We start from the raw sequence: 22,220 nt of genomic DNA, 5'->3' as shown, positions 1-22,220 counted from the left end.
GCGTAGTGTTGCTGCACATCAAAGATCTTTTGAAAACACGTTTCTTTCTTTCTTTCTTTCTGTCTTCCTTTTTTCTTTTCTCTCCCTCTCTTTCTTTTTTTCTGAGTTTTGTTTTCTAAAGTGCAGGAAAGTTCTATTCTGATGTATAAAACATTACCATTCAAAAGATTGATATTTTTACAGCTCCAAGGGAAAGTACATGGTCACTTACCATGGGAAAAGTGTATTTTCACCTCAGAAGAAGTGTGTTTTGACGAGGGAAAAAGTTCATTTTTAACCGGGAGATCCAGAAAAAATCCGCAAATTTTTTGTCTTGTCTGCATATACACTCTGCAATAGCATACATTTCAGCAGGAGACACTAAAAGTATTGATGGGGGCCAGTGGTGTAATTATGTGTTTTGTGCAGCAGTGTTGTTGACACTTATCATTAGGTACAATGGGAATGATTGGGGGTGTGTCAGCTGGTGGTTCTACACAGTCGATGAGAGAGTGGTGGGCAGATGATATATTTGGAAACAAGAGACACTGTAACATTCTCACATCAGTGTAGAAACGAAATTACAACATATTCAGAAGAAACAGCCAAATATTTGTGACAACGGAGATATAAATTTGACAGCTATCCTGTTAGAATGAGAATGGTGATGATTAAAATAATGATTCCCCAGACTACAGGCTAAGTAAACAAAAAAGGCAGTGAAGATAAAAATTAATGCAAATAATTTCTTTTTGTTGAAAATTTCTCCTTACGTTATCAAAGTGCAGGCAATCAAAGTTTGTAATTTTGATGAAAATTAGATTTTAAATTTGATTAAAAAATAAATTTTTACCCAGGGAGCCTCTTTAGAAAAAGGGGGGGGGGGGGGGTTGTCTTATATTCAGGGCCACCTTATATTTGGGTAAATATGGTATTTTGATAAATTGAATAAAATAATTCATGTAGCCTCCTGTATACATTCATTTCAAGCAGTATAGTTTTCTGTATTTATTTCTCATATAGTTCTTTGACCCTTAATTTATTAATTTTCAAAATATTTCAGATGAATGTATATAGAAATGATAATGTGTGTTTATTGCATGTGATAATCAGTGTACCATTTCACATATCCTGACTCTTGTTAATTAGCTACCAGCTAGTTCAAACCATCACAGTAACGCTGATGACAATATATTAACTGTTCTTATATCTTTGCAGAATGGAAGACATTCCGTGGTAAATTCTTTATGGTGAACTGTGCAAACGTGTCCTGTGCATGTCAACGAAGTCCAAATGGCATGTCACCATACTGTCATATAGGGGATGGTTGTGTTGATGTTGTAATGGTAAAGCACTCTAATCTTTTCAACAATCTCCGATTGCTTCTCAGGATGACGAGCAAGGCCAATAATGTGGTAAGTAGCTCTTCAATTACATGTTTCGATACAGCTATTTAAACAATCTGACCTTCATTCCAAGCTTACCATTTGCAATAGTTGCCTATGTTGTGTCTTAGTTAGCGAAAATCATAATAATGACTAGCTATGACATTCATTCACAGATCTATTATGGTGCATGCATTTGAAAGATTGGAACCAGGGCAAAGAGTGTCTATCATTGTAATACGGGCTTTTTTTCTTCAGCAGTAGTTTGGCTTTTCCAATGAAGCTAAATCATTTCAATATGGCTCATTTCTCCGTACAGTGGTCATTCAGCTGTGGAAGAAGTACCAGGAAAGTTAAATGCTTCTCATAATTGCCATAGAAGTGTGCACCATGTAACATTAGCTAAAAAAAAGTCTGTTGTCATCGGCCATCCTGTAATCACCCTTTCATGGTTATACTAATAATGTATAATGGTCATTTGCATCAGCTGATTTACATTTTGTACTTATACACTGCTAGATAGAGGTGAGTGGATGTGTTTGGAAACAATCACATTAAAATAATACACATAACATTGTAAGACTTTACCAAAAAGTACAACCAATTTTTTTTATGAAAATGGACCAAAAGTCTGTCGTGGGGCTGCAGAATATTGTTAATCATGTCTTGCATTTAAAAATATCACATCTGAGCCTTGAGTGAATCAGTAATGTGTACAAGACTACTTTTTTTTATTTACAGCAGTTCTGTGTTGTAAGTGATCAAGGTTTATTCACATCACTGTTAAATGTGAATGCTAGACGACCAGGGAAACATTTAAGATAACTAATTAGTGAATAAACCATGAGCATCTGCACGAATCAGGATCTGCTTCCTGAAAAGATTTGATTTTGAGGGAGGAGTGCCCTGACTTTTCTGAAGAAAAGTTGTATAACCTTTGAGAGTGACAGAGTGCCTAAAGTAAAAACTTCAAGAATAAACATAGAGTTCTCCAAATACCTGGGATCATCTCACTCTCTCTCTGTCTGCAGCCCAGGTAGAGCAAAAAAGAAAAAAACTAGTTTCAGATGCAACTATCAATTATTCATCTCTTGAGTCTAAAAATTTTGGATGAAAATGCACAAAGTTAAAATGTATTGTACAATACACCTTAGAAAGGTACGTATTGAGCTAAGTTGTGAGGGTAAGTGCCTCCAGAGTCCAATGACCACATTAGACAGTGCTCCAAAAGCAAAGAGATATTTACCACAGATTTGAACGTAGTCACAGCTTTGCAAAGAAAGTGCATGTGGGGAACCAAGCATGAAGCTTATGAATTTGAAAGTAAAATTCTATGTAAAAATCTGACAGAAAATCCAAAGAAGCTTTGGTGTTAAATTAAGTCAGTAAACAGATCAAAGTTATATATCTGGTCACTCGGTGAACATACGGGCACTGAAATAGAACATGACAGAGAGATGGCTGAAACTAAATTCCATTTTCCAAAATTGTTTCACTGTTTCATTTTCCTACTCTGCAGAGGAAGAACACAGTTTATGATCACTTTTGCTGGGAGTTATGCAGAGACTGGTGGAACCAAGAGGCAGTTCCTGAGGTCGATGGTGGTGGAGTTCATGAAGTGGACAGGTAACTAAAAATAAGACCAGAGTGTAGCAAAGTCATCTTAAGCATATAGAATAGTCCAGGGAGAAATCCAAATCACAAGTATAACACAGGCAAGGACAAAACTACTGTTTAATGGTGCATAACTAATGGCTTCAAAGACTAGTAAGAGACTGGCTAGCAGGAGCAGGGCTGTGGTACTTGCCAGGATAATCTCATTAGTGACTGGCGCCAGCTGATATGCCGGTGCTGCTTCACGTGGGAGCGAGATGCAGCAGGAATATGTTGCCTGAGTATTTCTGTCATGTTAACCCTGTCAAATACTTGGGCTGGGCAGAGAATCCAAATCACTGTTGGATACTAAATGCTTTCGCCATTTAATTGACGTGTAGGAATGGAAAGGGCCAGGCTGGTGCTGACTTCACTGAGGAAGGGGAGAGAAATGCCCGGATACCCACCGAGCTCCCGCGGTAGTTCCTCGACGTGATCAGCTGGATCAGAAGGTGGCAGTGCCCGTAGGAGATCCAGCTGATCGACAGGTTCAAGTGTGCAGTGTGGGCCTGCCTGTTGGAGAGTAGGTGCTGGTCGTGGCAGAGATAGGTTCAGTCCAAAGATGTTCAATCTCCATTGATGGTGTGATGATGGTTGTGGGAGCCAGAGGTAACCTAGGGGGAGGAAGTGGTTCCATCTCTATCAGCTCCCATTGCTGATCATTTTGGAATCCTCGTCGACACCTGACATGAGGGCAGAGATTGTGACGGTACTGGGCAGGCTGGTTGGCAGGCTTGTCCCTAGCGTGGTTGCAGTCGTATCCAGTCAACAGTTGAGGGGAAAGTGGAAGGGGGGAGGCAGAATGTCACATTGTGGATGGCAGATTCTGATGCCAGACCAGATGCTCCTGGCCGGCTGTAGTTTCAAACAATTGCCAGTGACGATGCTTTGGGTCCACCTGGGTTTCTAGCCGAAAGTACGAGCCCAGACGTATGAAACTGGCTAGATGAAACTGGGAATATAACTCCCATACTTTGCAACCTGTCTAGTTCTGCTGTAACATGCTCATGCATGGTGAAGACACTGAATGAGATCCAAAAAGCTTAGGCACTGTCAGTCGACAGGATCTGCAACCTCATTGCACAACCTAATGTAGATTCAAACAGTTACTTAAATTGTACACATAATGTACCAAGTTCTGTGAATGGTATCACAGCTGAAGCCAGATTCATCTGGTCGTGAATTTTAAAACCGAAAAATGTTAGTTGTCATCCGAGAGGTGTCTACTAGCAGGGTTAGTTGCTGAACTACATTTTTATATCTAGTGTGGATTGCAGTCTGATCCTGTTGTGTGCTTGACTGGCCACTGTACATCACCACTCTGCACTGAGGGAACCTCAGCTGTGGGGAGCCAAACTGCCAGTACGTGTCCTCGTTAATGCCCAATTGCGACATGAAGCTCTGCATCCGTACTATTGTTGCTATGGGCACTGGCAAGATGTGTACAGCATGCTGATAACCAATGTTGTTGACACACACCAGCCAAGGCAGGCATTTGCTAGGTGCCCTGGTTTGTGGCATGCAAAACAAATGACATCACGGAAAGGGCGGTGACGTCACTGATGCTGTGGGCTACAATCTGGACAGGATTTGATGACATAAACTTTTCTGGGACACTTTGACAATGATGGGAATGTCGCACGAGTGTCCAGTCATTTTGTGACACGTCAGTGGCGAACAAAACACTTCTGTGTTTATGCACCAGCTGACGATGAAGGCATTGGAGTGCTAACTACTACACTAACTACTGAATCCCGTGTCACTTTACCACCAGATGAATGGGTGCTTAGTAAATTAGATGATGAGATTGATTGTAAATCATCAGTTATTTGTAGAGCACAGTGGCAACTAATATTACTGACAATGTCGACACCAGAAGAATTTTGAAATGTAGCTTGTTGCTGGAGCAGTTACTTCACGAGCTATGGCAAGTTTTAGCACATCACTCAGGATTGTATCACACAACTCTAAAGCCTTCTTACTAACTTCTCTGTGAGGAGAAAGACACATAATGTACTTGTGGCTCACGGAGTAACGAGTTGGCATACAACATGCCACACTGTTTACAGGACAAATCACACTCGCATGCCGAGCCTTTCGAGTCAGTGGCCCGTGCTGCATATGTCTGCTTATGTTGCTTAACTTACTGGATAAATTTGAGCCTATTTGCAATGACAAGCATTTGGTGACCATAATAGTCAACTGACAAACCACGAACATCAGAAAAGCTCAAACTACTGGATTTGAGAGTGGGTATAGTGTTTGCATCACGTTGTACAATTTGTTACTGGAAGACAGTAAGAATGCACAATGATGTTCTGGGTCATTTACTTGACTTATCTTGCAAGATAGGACAAAATGACATAAACAGACCTCCCAACTCTCATTTGCCTTATCGAAGTAAGCAAATGGCTGAGGACCGAGGACCAGGTGAGGAAACTGCAGCTGCAGACTGTTAGTTGGTTTTTCAGCATTTGAACAGCAGTTTCTGCTGTTGCTGATGGAATTCCCACCACTGTTCATGCAGCTACTATTGCTGCTCTTGTTGTAGCTGCTGAAGTCCCCACTATTGTTTGAGCTGTTGCTGTTGCTGCAGTTATTGCTGTGGCTGCTAAACTGCTGTTGCCAGAACTTAAGAAATTTGGTATCCATACCTCACTGGAATAGTTGCACGGTGAGAAAGTACTAATCACCACTTTTCCATCCTACTCTGCTTAGGAAGAACACAGTTTTAAAACCAAATCTAGAGGGTAAGTAAGTCACCTTACACAACAGTCCAAATCACAAACGCATCACAGGCAAGATCAAAGCTCTACTGTTCAATGGCGCACAATTAAAGGCTTCAAAGATGAACAAGAGATTGGCTAGCAAGAGCCGGGCCACTTACTCTCATCAGCAGCCAGTCCAGGTGATATGCTAGCACTGGTGGCAGCCCTTTGAACAGGAGCTAGTTGTGGCTGAAATATGTAGTCTGAGTATCTCTGACACATTCTCCCTATCGATACTTGGACTGAGCGGGAAATCTAAATCACTGTCGGACACTGAAACTGTGCTAGTTCCGTCTGTCAATCGGCAACAGCAAAATTACAGTTATCGAGGTAAGTTAGTACAAGATAGAAAATAAACTAAAATTGGTGAACACAGGAAAGGCAACTGGCATGCTGGTTTATACATATATCACATGAAAGAAACTGCTTCTTTTCCAGCAGGAGTCTATCATTGGTGGTACGATACATTCAAGTGATTTTAAGACAGTGCAAGTCATTCCTACTTTTGAAATGGGTCCTCAAATGCATGCAAAAGTATAGGTCTATATCTCTGCTGTCAATCTGTTGTAGAATTCTGGAGAATGTTATGTGCTTGCACATAGTGACTTTTTTGGAGGACAAAAATCTCCTCTATAGGAATCAGCACGGATTCTGCAAACAACCGTCATGTTGATACCGTCACTGTAGAATGTTTGACTTCTGTTGATGGAGCCAGAACCTCAGCTCTGCTTACACTCCTTCATCAGTATCAAAGAAAAGTCCTTTAAAGAGTTCATTAAGTTTTGGAAACAGATTGAAATCAGATGGAGCCAAGTTGAGACCATATGAAGGACGGTCACTAACAGTGAACCTGAGGCATCAGATTGTTGCAGATGTCGAAGGACTCGTGTGTGGTCTGTCATTGTCATGCTAAAGGAGAGGTGCTCTGTGTGTGGATGAACTCGACGTGTCCAAAACTTGATTACAGCACTCTGTTTATAAAAGTAAAGTAAAAAATAATGTTACCATTTTTCACCAAAATATTCCGGGATTGAAGAATAAAGTAGATGATCTCCTAGTTTATTTAGATGACATTGAATCTGATAATGTAATAGATATACTATGCCTGTCTGAGCATCACATTGTGTCTGATACGGAAAAGGTAAATATCAGTGGTTATAAACTAGCTGCACATATGAGTAGCGAGAATAAGATGAGAGGAGGAGTTGCCATATATGTCAAAAGTTATCACTGTGTAGAAAGCTTAGATACAAAAAAGTTTTGTCTAGAGCAACATTTAGAAGCATGTTCATGTCAACTTAAAATGAGGGAGGGCTCTTTTATAATTGTAACAGTATATAGGAGACTTTCATTTATTCCTGCAATACTTGGATGCCTCTGTCTGGATCTGTCAGATAGGGGAAAGCAAATTATTATTTGCGGGGACTTCAATGTTGATTCTCTGAAAGAGTGTAATAGGAAGAATGGCATGGAAGTCTTGCTCGGTTCTTTCAATTTGACATCTGTCATTGATTTTCCTACTCAGGCAGTAAAGTATAGCAGCACATTGATCGGTAACACTTTTATAGACCAAGATAAGTTTAAAAATGTAAATTCTTGTCCTATTGAGAATGGCCTTTCTGATCACGGTGCTCAGCTAGTTACAGTATATGACATAGCTCCATCCAGTAATTCAAAACTACCCTCCAAAGTTGTGCATTCAGTTAATGACTCAACAATTAGAAATTTCAGGGAAAATCTTCAGCAATTAGACTGGGATGAGGTGTACAAGGAACCCGATGCTAATTTAAAATATAACTTATTTCATGATACACTTGTAAGAGAATTTGAAAACTGTGTCCCCAAGAAAGTAGTTAAATCTAATTATAAGAAACCATGCAAAAAACCTTGGCTTACTAAAGGAATAAAAATATCTTGTAACCACAAAAGGGAACTGTATCTAACAACAAGAAAGAGTAATGACCCAGAAACAGCCAAATATTATAAAAACTACTGTGCTACATTAAGAAAGGTTATTAAAAAGTCCAGAAGCATGTGCATCATGTCTGAGATTAATACCTCTGATAACAAAATCAAAACAATTTGGAATATTATTACAAGGGAGACAGGGCAACCAAGAGTACCATCAAAGCGAATGGAAACTTGACAAACAACAAGCTGGAAGTCGAAAACATTTTGAATAATCATTTTTTAAATGTTGTAGAGAAAATAGGATCTAAATGTTCATTAGAAGAGGCAAGGCAGTAAAAATTTGTTACAATTTGTTACAATTAAAATTCCACTCACCTCTCCTTCTGAAAAATAAACTCACTCAAGAATAAAAGCTCACATGGAATTGATGGCATTTCCAGCAGAATAATAAAAGCTTGTTCCCAAGAGATTAGTGGGATTCTTAGCCACATATGTAATAGATCTCTGCAGCAGGGCATTTTCCCAGATGGACTGAAGTATGCCATTGTTAAACCACTGCATAAAAAAGGTGATACGTCTGATGTCAACAACTGCCACCCAATCTCTCTTCTGACTGCCTTATCCAAAATTCTTGAAAAAGTAATGTATTGTACAGTAGCTACACAACTTTGTTCAAAATAAAGTTTTAACAAAATGTCAGTTTGGTTTCCAGAAAGGTTTTTCAATGGAAAATGCTATATATCCTTTCACTAATGAAATATTAAATGCTCTGAGTAACCGGAAGTCAACCGTTGGGATTTTTTGTGATCTCTCAAAGGCTTTTGATTGTGTAAATCATGGAATACTGCTAGATAAGCTCAAGTACTGTGGTTTGAATGGGACAGTGCTCAAATGGTTTAAATCACACGTAACTGGAAGAGTGCAGAAAGTTGAAATAAGCAGTTCACATAATATGCAAAAAACTGGTGATTTCTCAAACTGGGGAACAATCAAGAATGGGGTGCCACAAGGTTCGGTCTTGGGTCCTCTGCTGTTCTTAATATATATTAATGACTTGCCAATCTATATTCACGAAGATGCAAAGCTGGTACTTTTTGCTGATGATACAAGTATAGCTATCACACTTAACAGACAAGAATTAACTGATGAAATTGTAAATGATGTTTTTCGGAAAATCATTAAGTGGTTCTCTGCAAATCGGCTCTCATTAAACTTTGACAAAACACAGTATATACAGTTCCACACAGTAAATGGAATGACACCATTAATAAATATAGACTTTGATCAGAACTCTGTAGCTAAGGTAGAATATTCAAAATTTCTAGGTGTATGCATTGATGAGGGGTTGAACTGGAAAAATCACACTGAAGATCTGCTGAAATGTTTGAGTTCAGCTGCTTATGCTAGTAGAGTCATCGCAAATTTTGGCGATATACATCTCAGTAAATTTGCTTACCACGCCTATTTTCATTCTCTGCTTTTGTATGGCATCATATTCTGGGGTAACTCATCATTGAGTAAAAGAGTGTTCATTGCACAAAAGTGTGTAATCAGAATAATTGCTGGAGCTCATCCAAGATCATCCTGTAGACACTTATTTAAAGAACTAGGGATCTTCACTGTAGCCTCACAATATATATATTCACTTGTGAAATTTACTATTAATAATCTGAACGAATTAAAAAGTAATAGCAGTGTACATGGTTACAACACTAGGAGAAAGGATGATCTTCACTACTCAAGGTTAAATCTAACTTTGGCTCAGAAAGGGATAAATTATGCTGCCACAAAGGTCTTTGGTCACTTACCTAATAGCATCAAAAGTCTGACAAATAGCCATACAGCATTTAAAAGGAAATTAAAATAATTTCTGAATGGCAACTGCTTCTACTCATTAGATGAATTTTTGGATATAGTAAGTTAATCTAATCTAATCTGTTTCTCATGCACTGATGTAATTATGTTACACATCACCATGTTACATGCTACACTTCAGAGACCTCTACTGGCAGAGGGCTGCAAATATGAAGAATAAATGAAGACATGAAGAATAAAGATGTAGAATGTTAATAACATTTTTGTTTAAAATGCTTTGATAGTTTTCACATAAAAAATTTGATGGCACTACATTTCAGCACACCCTCGTATTTCTACTACATATTGATATTTGCAGTATCTCAAAGTATTGATGCCATCCCAAGTAGTGACAGTTGTATTGCGTATCACCATGTCCCTTTCCCATTTGGAGAAGCTAAATTCAAAGGGCGGCTGTTGGTTGAGACAGCAGGGCAATAGCTGCATCAGTGAGGCTTTCTTCTGTCATTTGTTCAATGATTGAAAGGAATGATCACAGTATGATCTACCTCAGTGTGTCCTGGCAACTGCTGAAAATGACACATAATGGCAGCTGCTTGTATTTCTGCATGAACATCTATACTCTGAAATCCTCTTTATGGTGTTTGACAGAGAGTACCACTTATCAGTTCTCTCCTTATCTGTTCCAGTCACAGATGGTGTGGAGGTAGAACAATTGTTGTCAAACTTTTGTAAGAGCTCAAATACCTCTAATTTATGTTCTTGGATGTTTTCTGGTATATATGTAGGAAGAAGTAATGTGTTTATTGACTCTTCTAAGAATGTACATTCATGGAATTTTAATAGTAAACAACACTGTGATATACTGCGCTTCTCATGTAGTAGTGTCTGCCGTTGAAGGTGGATGAGCATCTCCATGATGTTTCTGCACTTACTAAATGAACCCACGACAAAACACGCTACTTTTATTTGCTTCTATTCTAGTGTCTCTACCAGTCCTCCCTGGTGAGGTTCCCAGATTAAGAAGCAAATACTCAGGTATCAAATGGTTAAGGGTTTTGTAGATTACCTCTTTTATGATAGACTACACTTCCTGATGATTCTTCAGTTATATTTCATTCTGGTATCTGCTGTTAGTAGTAGTAATTTTATGTGGTTGTTCTTTACATCACTTTGCACACATACGTTAAGACATTTAATGAATGTTGGTGTTCCCAGTTACATTTGTTTATGTTAAGGGAAACCTACCAATTGTTGCACCAAGTGTCAAGTCTCAGAAAGTCTTCCTGCATTTTGCTACAGTTTTATAGCTTCTGACATTATCAGTGGTTGTTATTTACATATACATTGCCTGACAAAAAATGTGAAGGGCCCAGAAGATATGGTTACATGTCAATGTAATTTTGTACACATATACACGATTGGCAGATAAGTAAACAATTACAGTTACAGTTCTCTGTGACAGGTAGAAAAGTCACCAGAGTGGATTAGGGTCGTTTGTCTTTAGCATTGCTATCAGGCCTGGAAGTGTTAGTAGTGTACATGGTGGATATGAACAGTGTAAGACACTGAGTGATCACTGTGAAGGACGCGGAGATGCTGTGTACTCATGTGAGACAGCACTATCAGTATGTGACAGAGTTTGAAAGGGGCCTCATTGCGGGTCTCCATTTGGCTGTCTGGTCAGATCATGCAATATTCAGATAGGTAAGTCATTCAGATGTGACAGTGGTCCAATGTTGGACTGTTTGAGAACACGAGAGCAGGCGTACTCATCATCAAGGTCCCAGTCAACCGTCTCTGATCACTGAAAGGGAGAATCACGGTATTGTACACCAAGCACATTGTACCCACTTCACATCTCTACTTTGCATTCAAAATCAAATAATGAACCTCCTGCAACATCATGTCATCCTGTACCATAAATGGTGATTTGCAACACCAGTGTAATATTACAGGGCAGTGTAATCTTATTGTCTTTCCCAGTAAGATGAACTAATGTATATTTTTGGGGTTGCAGCTTGGTGAGTTTGTTGTAAAGTTGCAATGTGTTGATAAATGCCACAAAGTGTCTGCAAATGTATAAACTTCCTGAGCTGGGGAAAGTAAGAATGTGTAGGATTGTTGGTATTTGAAATATGTACCTGTGAAGTAGTAGTTACAGTTTAAGTCATGAAAGTTATCAATGCAAGCCTGATAAGAATGCCCTAGTTTCTTCTGTCAATCATAAAATCCAAGTCTACATGCTATGACTAGACTTGTTTTTTTAAGCAGGTCACAAATGTCATGACAAGGCAAGACCATTTTTAAAAATTCAGTTCATGAAAAAAATAAGAAAGAATCTCATTGCATTGAAGGTATACATCTAGAATGCCTCAAAATGGTGTAAGCACACGGTGGACATGAATCCCATTCATATTTTACTTCTTGGAAAAGTGAAAATGTGGGGTACATGGTTAGATATATAGCTAGTTGATGGTTAATATGCCCACTGACTGACTGTGTCAGTAGTTCATGAAACGAATTCTTTTTCTTCTAGTGTTTGTGAGTGACATGTAATACTGTATTTTTTGCATCTCTTAATGCTCATCATCACTGAACTTTTGCAGTGACACAAGTTACAATATTAAGGCAATAACAAAAAACCATGAGTGTGTCTGGAAAACCATCACTGTTCGACAGTTGGTATACACAGGAGGGAATGGACAACAGACTAGATCTGCATAGGATAATAGCACTGACATGGTTGGTCAGTCATTTTATCACTTCAGGTAGTTATGGAATGGACCAAGTGGTGATGGCCAAAGCAGTGTGTGGTATAGCTGTTCCAGAGTACAGGTAGCGTTGCCTGCCACTTGACAGTTCTCTCAGGATGAGTTGCAATTGATTTTAACTCTTTGACAGTAGTGCATGTCGTACACTACCACAAATAAGAAATGAAATGATTATTCACAGGCAGGTAACTCAGAAGTATGTGGCAGAGCACCCTTGTCCATCATCTGCGTGAGACATTTCTAATGAGGGAGAATAACATTTTCTCTGACTGAAATAATTATATATTGTAATTATTCTCAAATAGCTGACACAGGGAAGAATATGTTATTCGTTTCAGGAAAAGCAATCATAAATTTACTGGAAAATGAAGCGAAACAAAGTCTAGGATGCTATAAAATCTTGTCAGATTAAATTATTTGCATAGTACATATTTAGTAACAGCTGTATATTGACATATTTAAGAAAAATTTTGAGTGATGGACTTACATGGCCCACACTTAAACAAAGACATAAAATTCACTTTTGTGCAATATTTCATGTACAGCATCTACAGATCCTAGCTGTAGTCTGCATATATGTTACTGGAGCAATGTTTTTGACACATTTTGTTATATCAAATTTCATTGATAAAATGTGGGGCTGAGATGTGAATGTGTGTTAAATGAATGGAAGAACTCTTTAACTGTGAGAGAAAATGTAAACTACTATATGTTGCATCTATTTTAGAGACTTTTTAAATGTCTCACATAGAAATTATTAGTAATTTTTCACTGACAAACAAAATACATTTTAACTTAATGTCAGCCATCATAAGCAGTGTTTTTAGGAAATCTGCGTCTGTGCCAATAATGGTTTAAATGATAAAGATACTGCACCAGTTACATTTTGTCATGTGTAGCACAATATACTTCAGGAATTGATTCTCATTTTCATAATTTTTAGTATGATGTCTGTGTGTGCTGTTCTTCCTCCTTCTATCTAGCTGTAGTTTTATAGTCTCCTTTGCACTCCTTCACCATGTAGAAATTCTGTATACAAGGTCTGTTCAAAAAATTCCAAAACTTTGTCCACAAAATTTTCAATGATTACCTTTTACTTATTGTTTATGGTATCCTTCAAAATACTCTCCTCTGCAACTGATACACTGCTCCCAATGCCATTTGCGCTTCCTGAAGCAGTCTTGGTACGCCTCTTGCTGGATTGTGTGTAGTGCCATCTGCAAATTTTCTTTTATCTCATCTCTCATTGCAAATCTTCTTCCTTTCAATGGTGTTTTCAGCTTGGGAAATAAAATAAGTGTGCGAGATCCATGAATACTCATGCACCAACAGGGATGAATGTTCGGGTGTGTTACCGTGGTCCAAAAGCCACAAATTGTCTCTCCGCATTTCAGGCCATTTCCTTCTCACATTTTCTCGCAGGCATCGCAGCACATCCTGATAATGCCATCGAATAACAGTTTGTCCCTGTGGCATGAATTTGTGATGAACTAATCCTTCAAAGTCAAAGAAAAATCTAAGTGTGGCTTTTTTTGGTCTTGGAGAAACTTTTCCGGTCCTTTGTGAAAATTGAACCTCGGTCTCAACATCATAACCGTAGAACCACATCTCACCTGTTATGATTCTCTTAAGGAACATCTCATTCTCATTTGCGTGATCCAAAAGCTCTTCACAGATTGCGAGGTGAATGTCTTTCTGGTTTTGACTCGAGAAGCATGGGACAAACTTGGCGGCAACATGATGCATTCCAAGATGCTGTGTCAAGATTTCATGATATGCCCCAACTGAAATGTTACATTCTTCTGAAATCTCTCAGACAGTCAGTCTTTGATTGGCATACACAATTTCGTTGACGTTCCTGACACGAGTGTCATCGGTAGACGTCGAAAGGCGTCGTAAATGGTGGTCATCATTAAATTCCATCTGGCCATTTTTAAACCATGTGAACCAATCGTAACACCGAGTGTGGCTTAATCACTTATCACCGTAGGCTTCCTGTATCAATTGGTGTGTCTCTGTAAAGGTTTTCTTGAGTTTCATGCAAAATTTAATGCAGATTCCTTGCATCTCTGACTCTGACACCTCAAAATTCACAAACTCTGCAACACAATACTCCACTCAGTACAACAGTGAAAATAACTAACAGACATACAACAATGAAACTTCCAGCAGTTACACAGTAAACACACCATTGGTGCGAAATTATGAATCTTCCATAAGTTTTTGAAGAGACCTCACATTATGTTATCATCTAACATGCTAATGTAAAGATAGATTGTAAGTGATGTGTTGCACAAGGGTGAGTTTTTGCACGATGAAGAAGGCGCAGTACTTTGAGAACATAGAAAAACGATTGCCAGGAAAGAGAGTAAATTGACACACATGCTGACATCACATTAGAAAATATTATTGAAATGGACTGTGCTACACAGTGGTCATGTTGGTCTAGCTGGTAGAACACCAGACTTCATCCCTGGAGGGCCCAGGATCAATCCTGGGTAGGAGTGAGATTTTTCCTAGTTCCAGTCCCTCCAGGACAGCCCCAGGTCCACAAGGCCTGCTATTGTCTTTCCAAGGGTAAAAAGTGCCAGTGAGCTTGCCACCCTCCCCCTTCTAGTGCTATGGTGAACGAAAGGCTATTTGCAGCCAGGCCAGAATCCCATTCACCAGTTGAGCCCCAAATACTTTACTTGACTCTTTATTGTGCTACACATGAAAGGTATACCTTGTGTAAAAACTTTATTATACGCATCAACAATACAGTTTTCATCACATTACCTGCTTACAGAATGAAATGTTACTGAAATTAATTTATTATGCAATTTTATTGATTTTTCATTGATAATTGCATTTACAAAGAATTTTTTAATGTAGTTTGACCTGCCATTTGTGGAAGTGCATCGAGCTCGAGAGTTTTCCTTCAAACCACTGGCTGACAATATACCAGACTCGAGCCCTGTCTCTCCACGTTTAGTGCCAGGGATTAGTGTGTGGAACTGTGATGGAGAAGTGCAGTGGGAGGCTAACATGAGAGTCAGGTAAATATATTTCTCAAGCAAATACTGATACAGATTCTGTATTTTAGAGTCCCAGTGAAAACTATTAACAGTAATAATTTTTTGACATTTATCCTATTGAATTTACATAACATGTGTGCTTCTAACTCTGAAGGAAAATACCACTAATCATAAAGCTTATTTCTGTATATCAGTGAAACTTGACAATGTCTCCTTCTCCTCATACACACATCATTTTTTGGTAAGGATATGCAGGCTGTATACATAAAGAGTTATAAGCAGTGTAACATTTTCTCTTCTCAGGTACATGTAATCTTCTAGCATTCAACTTAGTTAAGTTAAAAATTTACCAACTAGAACTTCTATCATTGCTGGATACCTTGGTACTTTTGTTTCATAAGTGTGCAGGTGAAGCAAATTGTATGTGTATTATTAAGTGGAATCAGTGGTGTCTTGTTCATTCGTATAAAAGAATTAAAAATATATATGAATGATAAGAAAAATTTACTTGGTATAATTTGGATTTCAGTACTATAAATGAATTACATTTTGGACAAGGAATTATGAGAACTGAGGAAAGTCAGAACCTGCAGTGTGGAGTGTAGATATGGTGCAGTCACCAACTATTCCAAAGTATAACACGTCATGTAGGATTTTTCTGTCCGAAGTATAGAAAGTTAAATTTATGTCATAATCAACACTGTAAGCAGATTGGAAATAATGGCAAAACTGATGGAAAGAAATTTGAAACCATAAACATCCTGTATGTAAAAAATACTGTCATCCTTATTTATGTTTGTTTATCTGAGAAATTGGGCAAGAGAGTATTACTGTACAGTTTCAGACCACTTTTCTCCTACTGAGATGAAGGTATATATTTACACTTTACTTCAATTCCTGGAAAAGCTTAAGCCACTTCTGAAAGCAGAGAGAAATGAAACTGCTTAATTGCTGTACACTTGTTGCCATGTATCAGGATCCACTGCCTCCTAATACTGACTTTCAAAGCTTTTTCTGAGGGAAAATTTTTGTATAATCTTGTGTATCTTGAGATAAGCTCCCTTTTCAATTCTTAATCGTCTTTATAACTACATATGAATGTATTTTATTCTTGGAAAATATAATTATAGTGTACTCTACATGTTTATTTGGGGTGAAAAGAAAGTCTAATGCAGCAGAGCTTGTGTGATTCTAGCAAACCACCTAAAATCTGTTACTAACATAGGTCAGTTGCAAAATTTCAGCAAATTCCAACTGGTCATTTGTGTTGGGCCTTACACACACACTTGTGCATTTAATGTACTCAACTGATCTATTGTGCCACACAACAAACAATAAAATGAAACAGACATAAAAAGAATATATGCATTTCTTTGTAGTGTGAAATTTTATTTGTATACTTACTTCATTTAATCATTCATACCTATTGCAAATGATGCTAAGAATTAACAGTTGACATATTTTTTTAAAATTGCAATGGAAGACTGTATGATAAATACAGCAAATATATATTATTCTTTTGTGCTGTATATGCTCACATACAATTCCAATATTTTTAAGGGTTCACTGCCAACTGCTCGACGTGTTCACACGAGGCATCCCCGAGAACGACGACGAAGAACAGCCTTCCTGCAAGATCTGTTCCTTTTAAAGCTGTTTTTAGGTACGTGTCACTGTCGAACCAGATTACGTTTCTATTAACCACAGATTCCGAGCATGGTGTGTTTTTGATAGTTATTGTCAAAGAACTGTATATCATTGTCTTCTTTTTAATTGGATGCATACATTGAAATGAAAGTGATATTATTCAAAAATGGGATAGAGGTACTGGCAGAATTGAAGCTGTGTGGATGGCCCAACAATAAACTTTAGGGTATAGGATATATTGCATTCATATCCTGTACAATAATCAGATGTACACTGAGGTGACAAAAGTCGTGGGATACCTCCTAATATTGTGTCAGACCTCCTTTTGCCCAGCATATGGCAGCAACTTGAAGTGGATGTGGGCTCAACAAGTCTCCTGCAGAAGTATTGATCCATGCTGCCTCCAGAGCTATCCATAATTGTGAAAGTGTTGCCAGAGCATGATTTTGTGCTCGAACTGACATCATAATTGTGTCCCATAAATGTTCGATGGCATTCGTGTTGGCCAATCTGGGTGGCTAAATAATTCTACAGGATCATTTAGAATGTCCTTAAAACCAATCACAACAATTGTGGCCTGGTGACATGGTGCATTGTCATCCATAAAAATTCCATTGTTGTTTGGGAACATGAAGTCCACGAATGGCTGCAAATGATCTCCAAGTAGCTGAGCGTAATGATTTCCAGTTAGTGATCCATATAAACACAGCCTACACCATCATGGAGCTGCCACCAACTTGCACAGTGCTTAGTTGACAATTTGGGTCCACGGCGTCACGGGGTCTGTGCCACAGTTGAATTCTACCATCAACCCTTGCCAACTGAAATCAGGACAACGGCATTTGTGTCAGTCGTCTGCTGCCGTAGCCCCTTAATACAAAATTGAGCCACACTGTCGTAATGGATACATTCGTCGTACATCCCACATTGATTTCTGTCGTTATTTCACAGTGTCACTTGTCTGTCAGCACTGACAACTCTGTGCAAATGCCGCTGCTGTTTGTTGTTACAGAAGGCCGTCAGCTACTGGGTTGTCCAGGGTGAGAGGTAATGCCTGAAATTTGACACTGTGGATCTCAGAATATTAAATGCCCTAATGATTGTATTAATAATGTAGGTATAAAGCAAATTGTCAGCACTGACATCACAGATAGCTTATATTTGTCTTACATTTAAATTAATTTCTAGTTGTTATGTCTACCGTAGCTGTTGAAACTAGTGGAGATGACAATTAGAATGAAATATTGACCTATGAGAAAACCATCAGCAACCTGCAACACCACACAGTTGCCACCTTTCTAGTGCTTCACTGAGGTGGTGAGTGGAAACTGCCACGTGGGCAATCTGAAAATAGTTGGGGTCAATGGCCTCTAGTAGTTCATAACAGAGGGTGTAAAGCAGGCTCCCTCTCATCTGCCTCATCAATGCAGAAGTGCTTTTAGATCTAGGCCAGATGGTTTGCTGTTTTCATTTTACTTAAATGTTTGACAATCAGAAACAACAGGAATGATTTATCTGGGTCTCAGTGTAAATACAAGGACTACATTGACACATAAAATGCATCTCATATAGACATAAAATTGTGTTAATATCAATAAATAAATATAATAACAGGTTTTGTCTCATCCTTATCTGAAGTTGTAATTATTGACTCCTCTGTGACCCACCAAATGTTCATCGTAAATTAATGCATAGATATAGTTGAACAGACAATCTCAAGTTTTATTGGAATCTCCATTCACATACACTATGATAACAGGAATATAGAAAAGCACGTGTCAGTTGTGAAGAGCTTAAAACGTCATGGGAAAAGGAAAACTGCTGATCAGTTACAAAATAGTTTATGAACTCCACATCGTGTCACACAAAAATTTGTGCGTTGTGAAGAATGTTGTGATTACTGGCTGTGATGCTCATAGATGAATAGTTTCCTTTCTTGTTTTTTTGGTAGAAGAAACTGGACCTTTTTGTTAAACCATTTTTGCTTGAAATTCATCTATAGATAGCCCCTAATTTTTATCAAACTGGTATCTCTCTGTTTCCTGTATGATACGGTAGGGATAGATGGGAGTTGATAGTATGTTAGAATCACTATGTCTCCTTGCCTGTGATGCTATTTGGTATAATAAAAAGGTGGGGGTCTCCTGAATTGTCATCAATTGTATACACACTGATGAGCCATAACATTATGACCAGGTTTTTAATAGCATGTTGTTCCACTTTTCAAATGCAGTACAGAAGTGATTATGCCTGGCATGGAATCTACAAGTCCTCGGCAAGATTCCAGAAGTACGTGGCACCAGACGTCTATGCACAGGCCAAACATTTGCCGCAAATTGCAGGACGGTGGTTTATGGGCACACAGCTGACACTCTATATGTGTTCCATTAGATACATATCAGGCATTTTTCATGCAGCCATTTGCCTGGATGACACACTTCTATCGATCCACGGTGAAAACTCAGTGATATATGCCCACTGTAATCGTAACTGATGATGTCATTGGGTGAACACAGGAAAAATTCGTACAATGTGGAGCTCCATGTTCAAGAATGGCCTTTGAATGGTGCACTCTGAAACACTTGTGCCTGCTCCAGCATTGTATTTGGTCATCAGATCTGCCACAGATAGCTGCCTATCCTGGATTACCCAGTGTGGGATCATCCAACCTCTACATTTTGTGATGAGATGTGGTCATCCAATACCATACCACCTACTCATTATTTCACCATCCTTCAACCACTTTCCATAGGTACTCACAACAGTAGTACATCAAAAAGTGACCAAATTCGTCATTTCAGAGATTCTTGTTTTCTGCTGCAGCACCATGACAATGTGCCCAAGTAGATTTCTGCATTTGTGGCCCGTATCTTTTCTATAATGATTGCCCATTCACACAAAATTCAAGCTTTCGCAACAAGCTGTTGCCTCATCAGGAAAGAGGGAAGGAGAGGGAAAGACGAAAGGAAGTGATACCAAGAATGGCTTTATGGTGATTCCTTTTAAGATCATCAAATATAGCTGCTCCTCCTTCATTAAATTTGGTAGGTGAACTTAGATTATTAAATAGGATTATGTCTTGATCTTCTTTTTGATTTTTTGCTTTAATTTTTTTGTCTTTTTTTAGACATATATATATATATGAGAGAGAATGATCCCATACAGTAGAAGAGTTAATTAGTTTCTTTCCTGAGAAAGCTATCTTTTGGGAAGAATATGGTAACATCAGGACTGTAATGTCATAGGTTCAGTTTTATTCATCTGATGTACCACCCACGTTCATTGTTATATGTATAATTTAATTGTGGGAACAAAGCGCTTTTTATTTTAATGATTAACATCTCTTATTATTAAGAAAGCTGGTATTTTGTTCTCTGCTGGTACCTACGACTGCAGAAACTACTGTCCATAGAAATAATATTTAAGCTACATAGAAATGAGTGAAGAAATAATGCATGTTATTGAATCTGTTGATAGTAAATCACAGGTCAGATCATAAATCACAGGTCAGATCATTATACAGTCTAGATTCTCTTTACGAATTTCTCATTTCTGAACTAACAGTCTGAAACTCTCAACTATATTAATTAGTTAAAAATAAGACACACACAGATTACTTGCAGAATGTCTATGTAAACATCTTCTGTTTCACATTTCTGATTCTTCTTCCTTCGTAACTGATGTAAAATTAATTCTTTTGCAGATTTGACATCATATATCTGGAGCTGAATAGACTCCACTCTTCATCAGGTTGTGGCAATCTACTCCGTAGAAGAAGCAGATGTTGAATTGATGGATTTGGAAGAGAATTAGCCACATATGTTTATATAGTTGCTAGCTCATGTTGTGTGGAAACTGCACAGAAAATTCTGTAATGTTAGAGATGTGTGGATCATTGATCAGTTGAAAAGCGTAGAGGAGGGCAGGGCATGAGCTATGTTGCATGACATCCACACATTAGAAGTCAAAGTGTTTTGATATTATGTGGGTGAATTTTGTGGCATCTGGTTCTGTGATGTGCCATTAGATCCTATGACTATCTTCGAGACAGGTTATTCTTGATTAATTATTTATTCTCTCGAGACAGTTGACAAACTTCAGTTTAATGTTTTGGACATTTTAAACAGACAAGTCCCACTTCATAGTGTTTCAGCAATTTATTGCTGCAAACTGCAAGCATATTTCAAGCAACTTGTTCACAATTTAGATGTAGACTGATAATGACAGCACGTACAATTAGTGTCTGTGGAACTATTTTACCAATCTTTAGACTTTGTTGATTTATAAGTACTGATAAGTAACTATGCCTCACGTGACAACAGCTGCAATTATGCCTCACGTGACTACAGCTGCCATGTTGTCATGATATTATTTTTATTGAAGACTAAAGGTGGTAAGGCAACAGAGAACTTTTTCTAAAAAGAAAGTCAGAAAATCTGTAGATGCATTATTATGCTTGAAGTTACATACTACTTCAGTCACATAAAATCTTACTTGTTGAACTGAATTTTATCATACGATGAAGTATCTGTAGGAAGGATCACAGACCTTATGAATGGTAAATAATACCAGCTTGACTGCTATGCCAATTAAGAGATTTTGTCACAGTATAGGAAACTGTCTGTGGTACTGATAGAAACATCAACAACTATAACATGAAAATAATATCACTGAAATTAATTCATTGAATGTGATAAAATATGTGAATTATGAATTCACCAGTGTGGACAGTCATTTTCCCATTCTTTATGTGTCTGGTGAAATGCAGAAAGAGTTAAAAAAAATATCAAGCTAAAAAACCTTTCTTTTTTTTAAAAAAAAGAAAAAAAAGAAAAAGAAAAAGAATCTTTATTGTAGTTATCTGCTCTCTCTTTTTAAGTTCTTTCATAGATATTACAGCCATGCATTTGTAACACCCTCATTTCATTAACAATAGTGTAAAACTGAGGTATATGTAAAATGTGTAAAACAGGAAACTAAATGTAGTGCACAGCTGCGAAAGTAGTCTTCTGGGCCTCGAAGCAGTTACTGTCATCTTCTGCACTGTCTAATTCTTTCAAGAGCTCTAAAGTGATGACATGAAGCTTTCCTATAAATAGAATGTGGTTTAAAGACCCTTGAAATGATAAAATAATGTGATTGAAAAATATTCTTTATTGTTATACAGTATGTGCAACTTAGTTTCACCTTAGTAAGATAATATTCGCAAAACATTGATAATATGATACAGCAATATGTGCTGTCTTCTTGTGCCTATATAAATACCTTACA

The 22,220-nt window shown here is 37.9% G+C and overlaps 1 protein-coding gene across 1 annotated transcript in view; it reads left to right on the top strand.

Annotated features, from left to right (window-relative positions):
- Positions 1-21,199, top strand: part of LOC124721707 (ceramide kinase) — a 279,703-nt gene extending 258,504 nt beyond the window's left edge. Inside the window, exons 7-10 of the mRNA XM_047246793.1 lie at positions 1,198-1,394; positions 15,160-15,323; positions 16,863-16,965; positions 20,653-21,199. Coding sequence (XP_047102749.1) covers positions 1,198-1,394; positions 15,160-15,323; positions 16,863-16,953 — 452 coding nt within the window. The 3' untranslated portion in view covers positions 16,954-16,965; positions 20,653-21,199. The remainder of the gene's footprint in view (positions 1-1,197; positions 1,395-15,159; positions 15,324-16,862; positions 16,966-20,652) is intronic.
- The last annotated feature ends 1,021 nt before the right edge of the window (positions 21,200-22,220 follow it).

This window comes from Schistocerca piceifrons, chromosome X (assembly GCF_021461385.2).
Source record: "Schistocerca piceifrons isolate TAMUIC-IGC-003096 chromosome X, iqSchPice1.1, whole genome shotgun sequence".
Taxonomy (NCBI): Eukaryota; Metazoa; Arthropoda; class Insecta; order Orthoptera; family Acrididae; genus Schistocerca; species Schistocerca piceifrons.
This window is presented reverse-complemented; position numbering and strand designations above follow the sequence as displayed.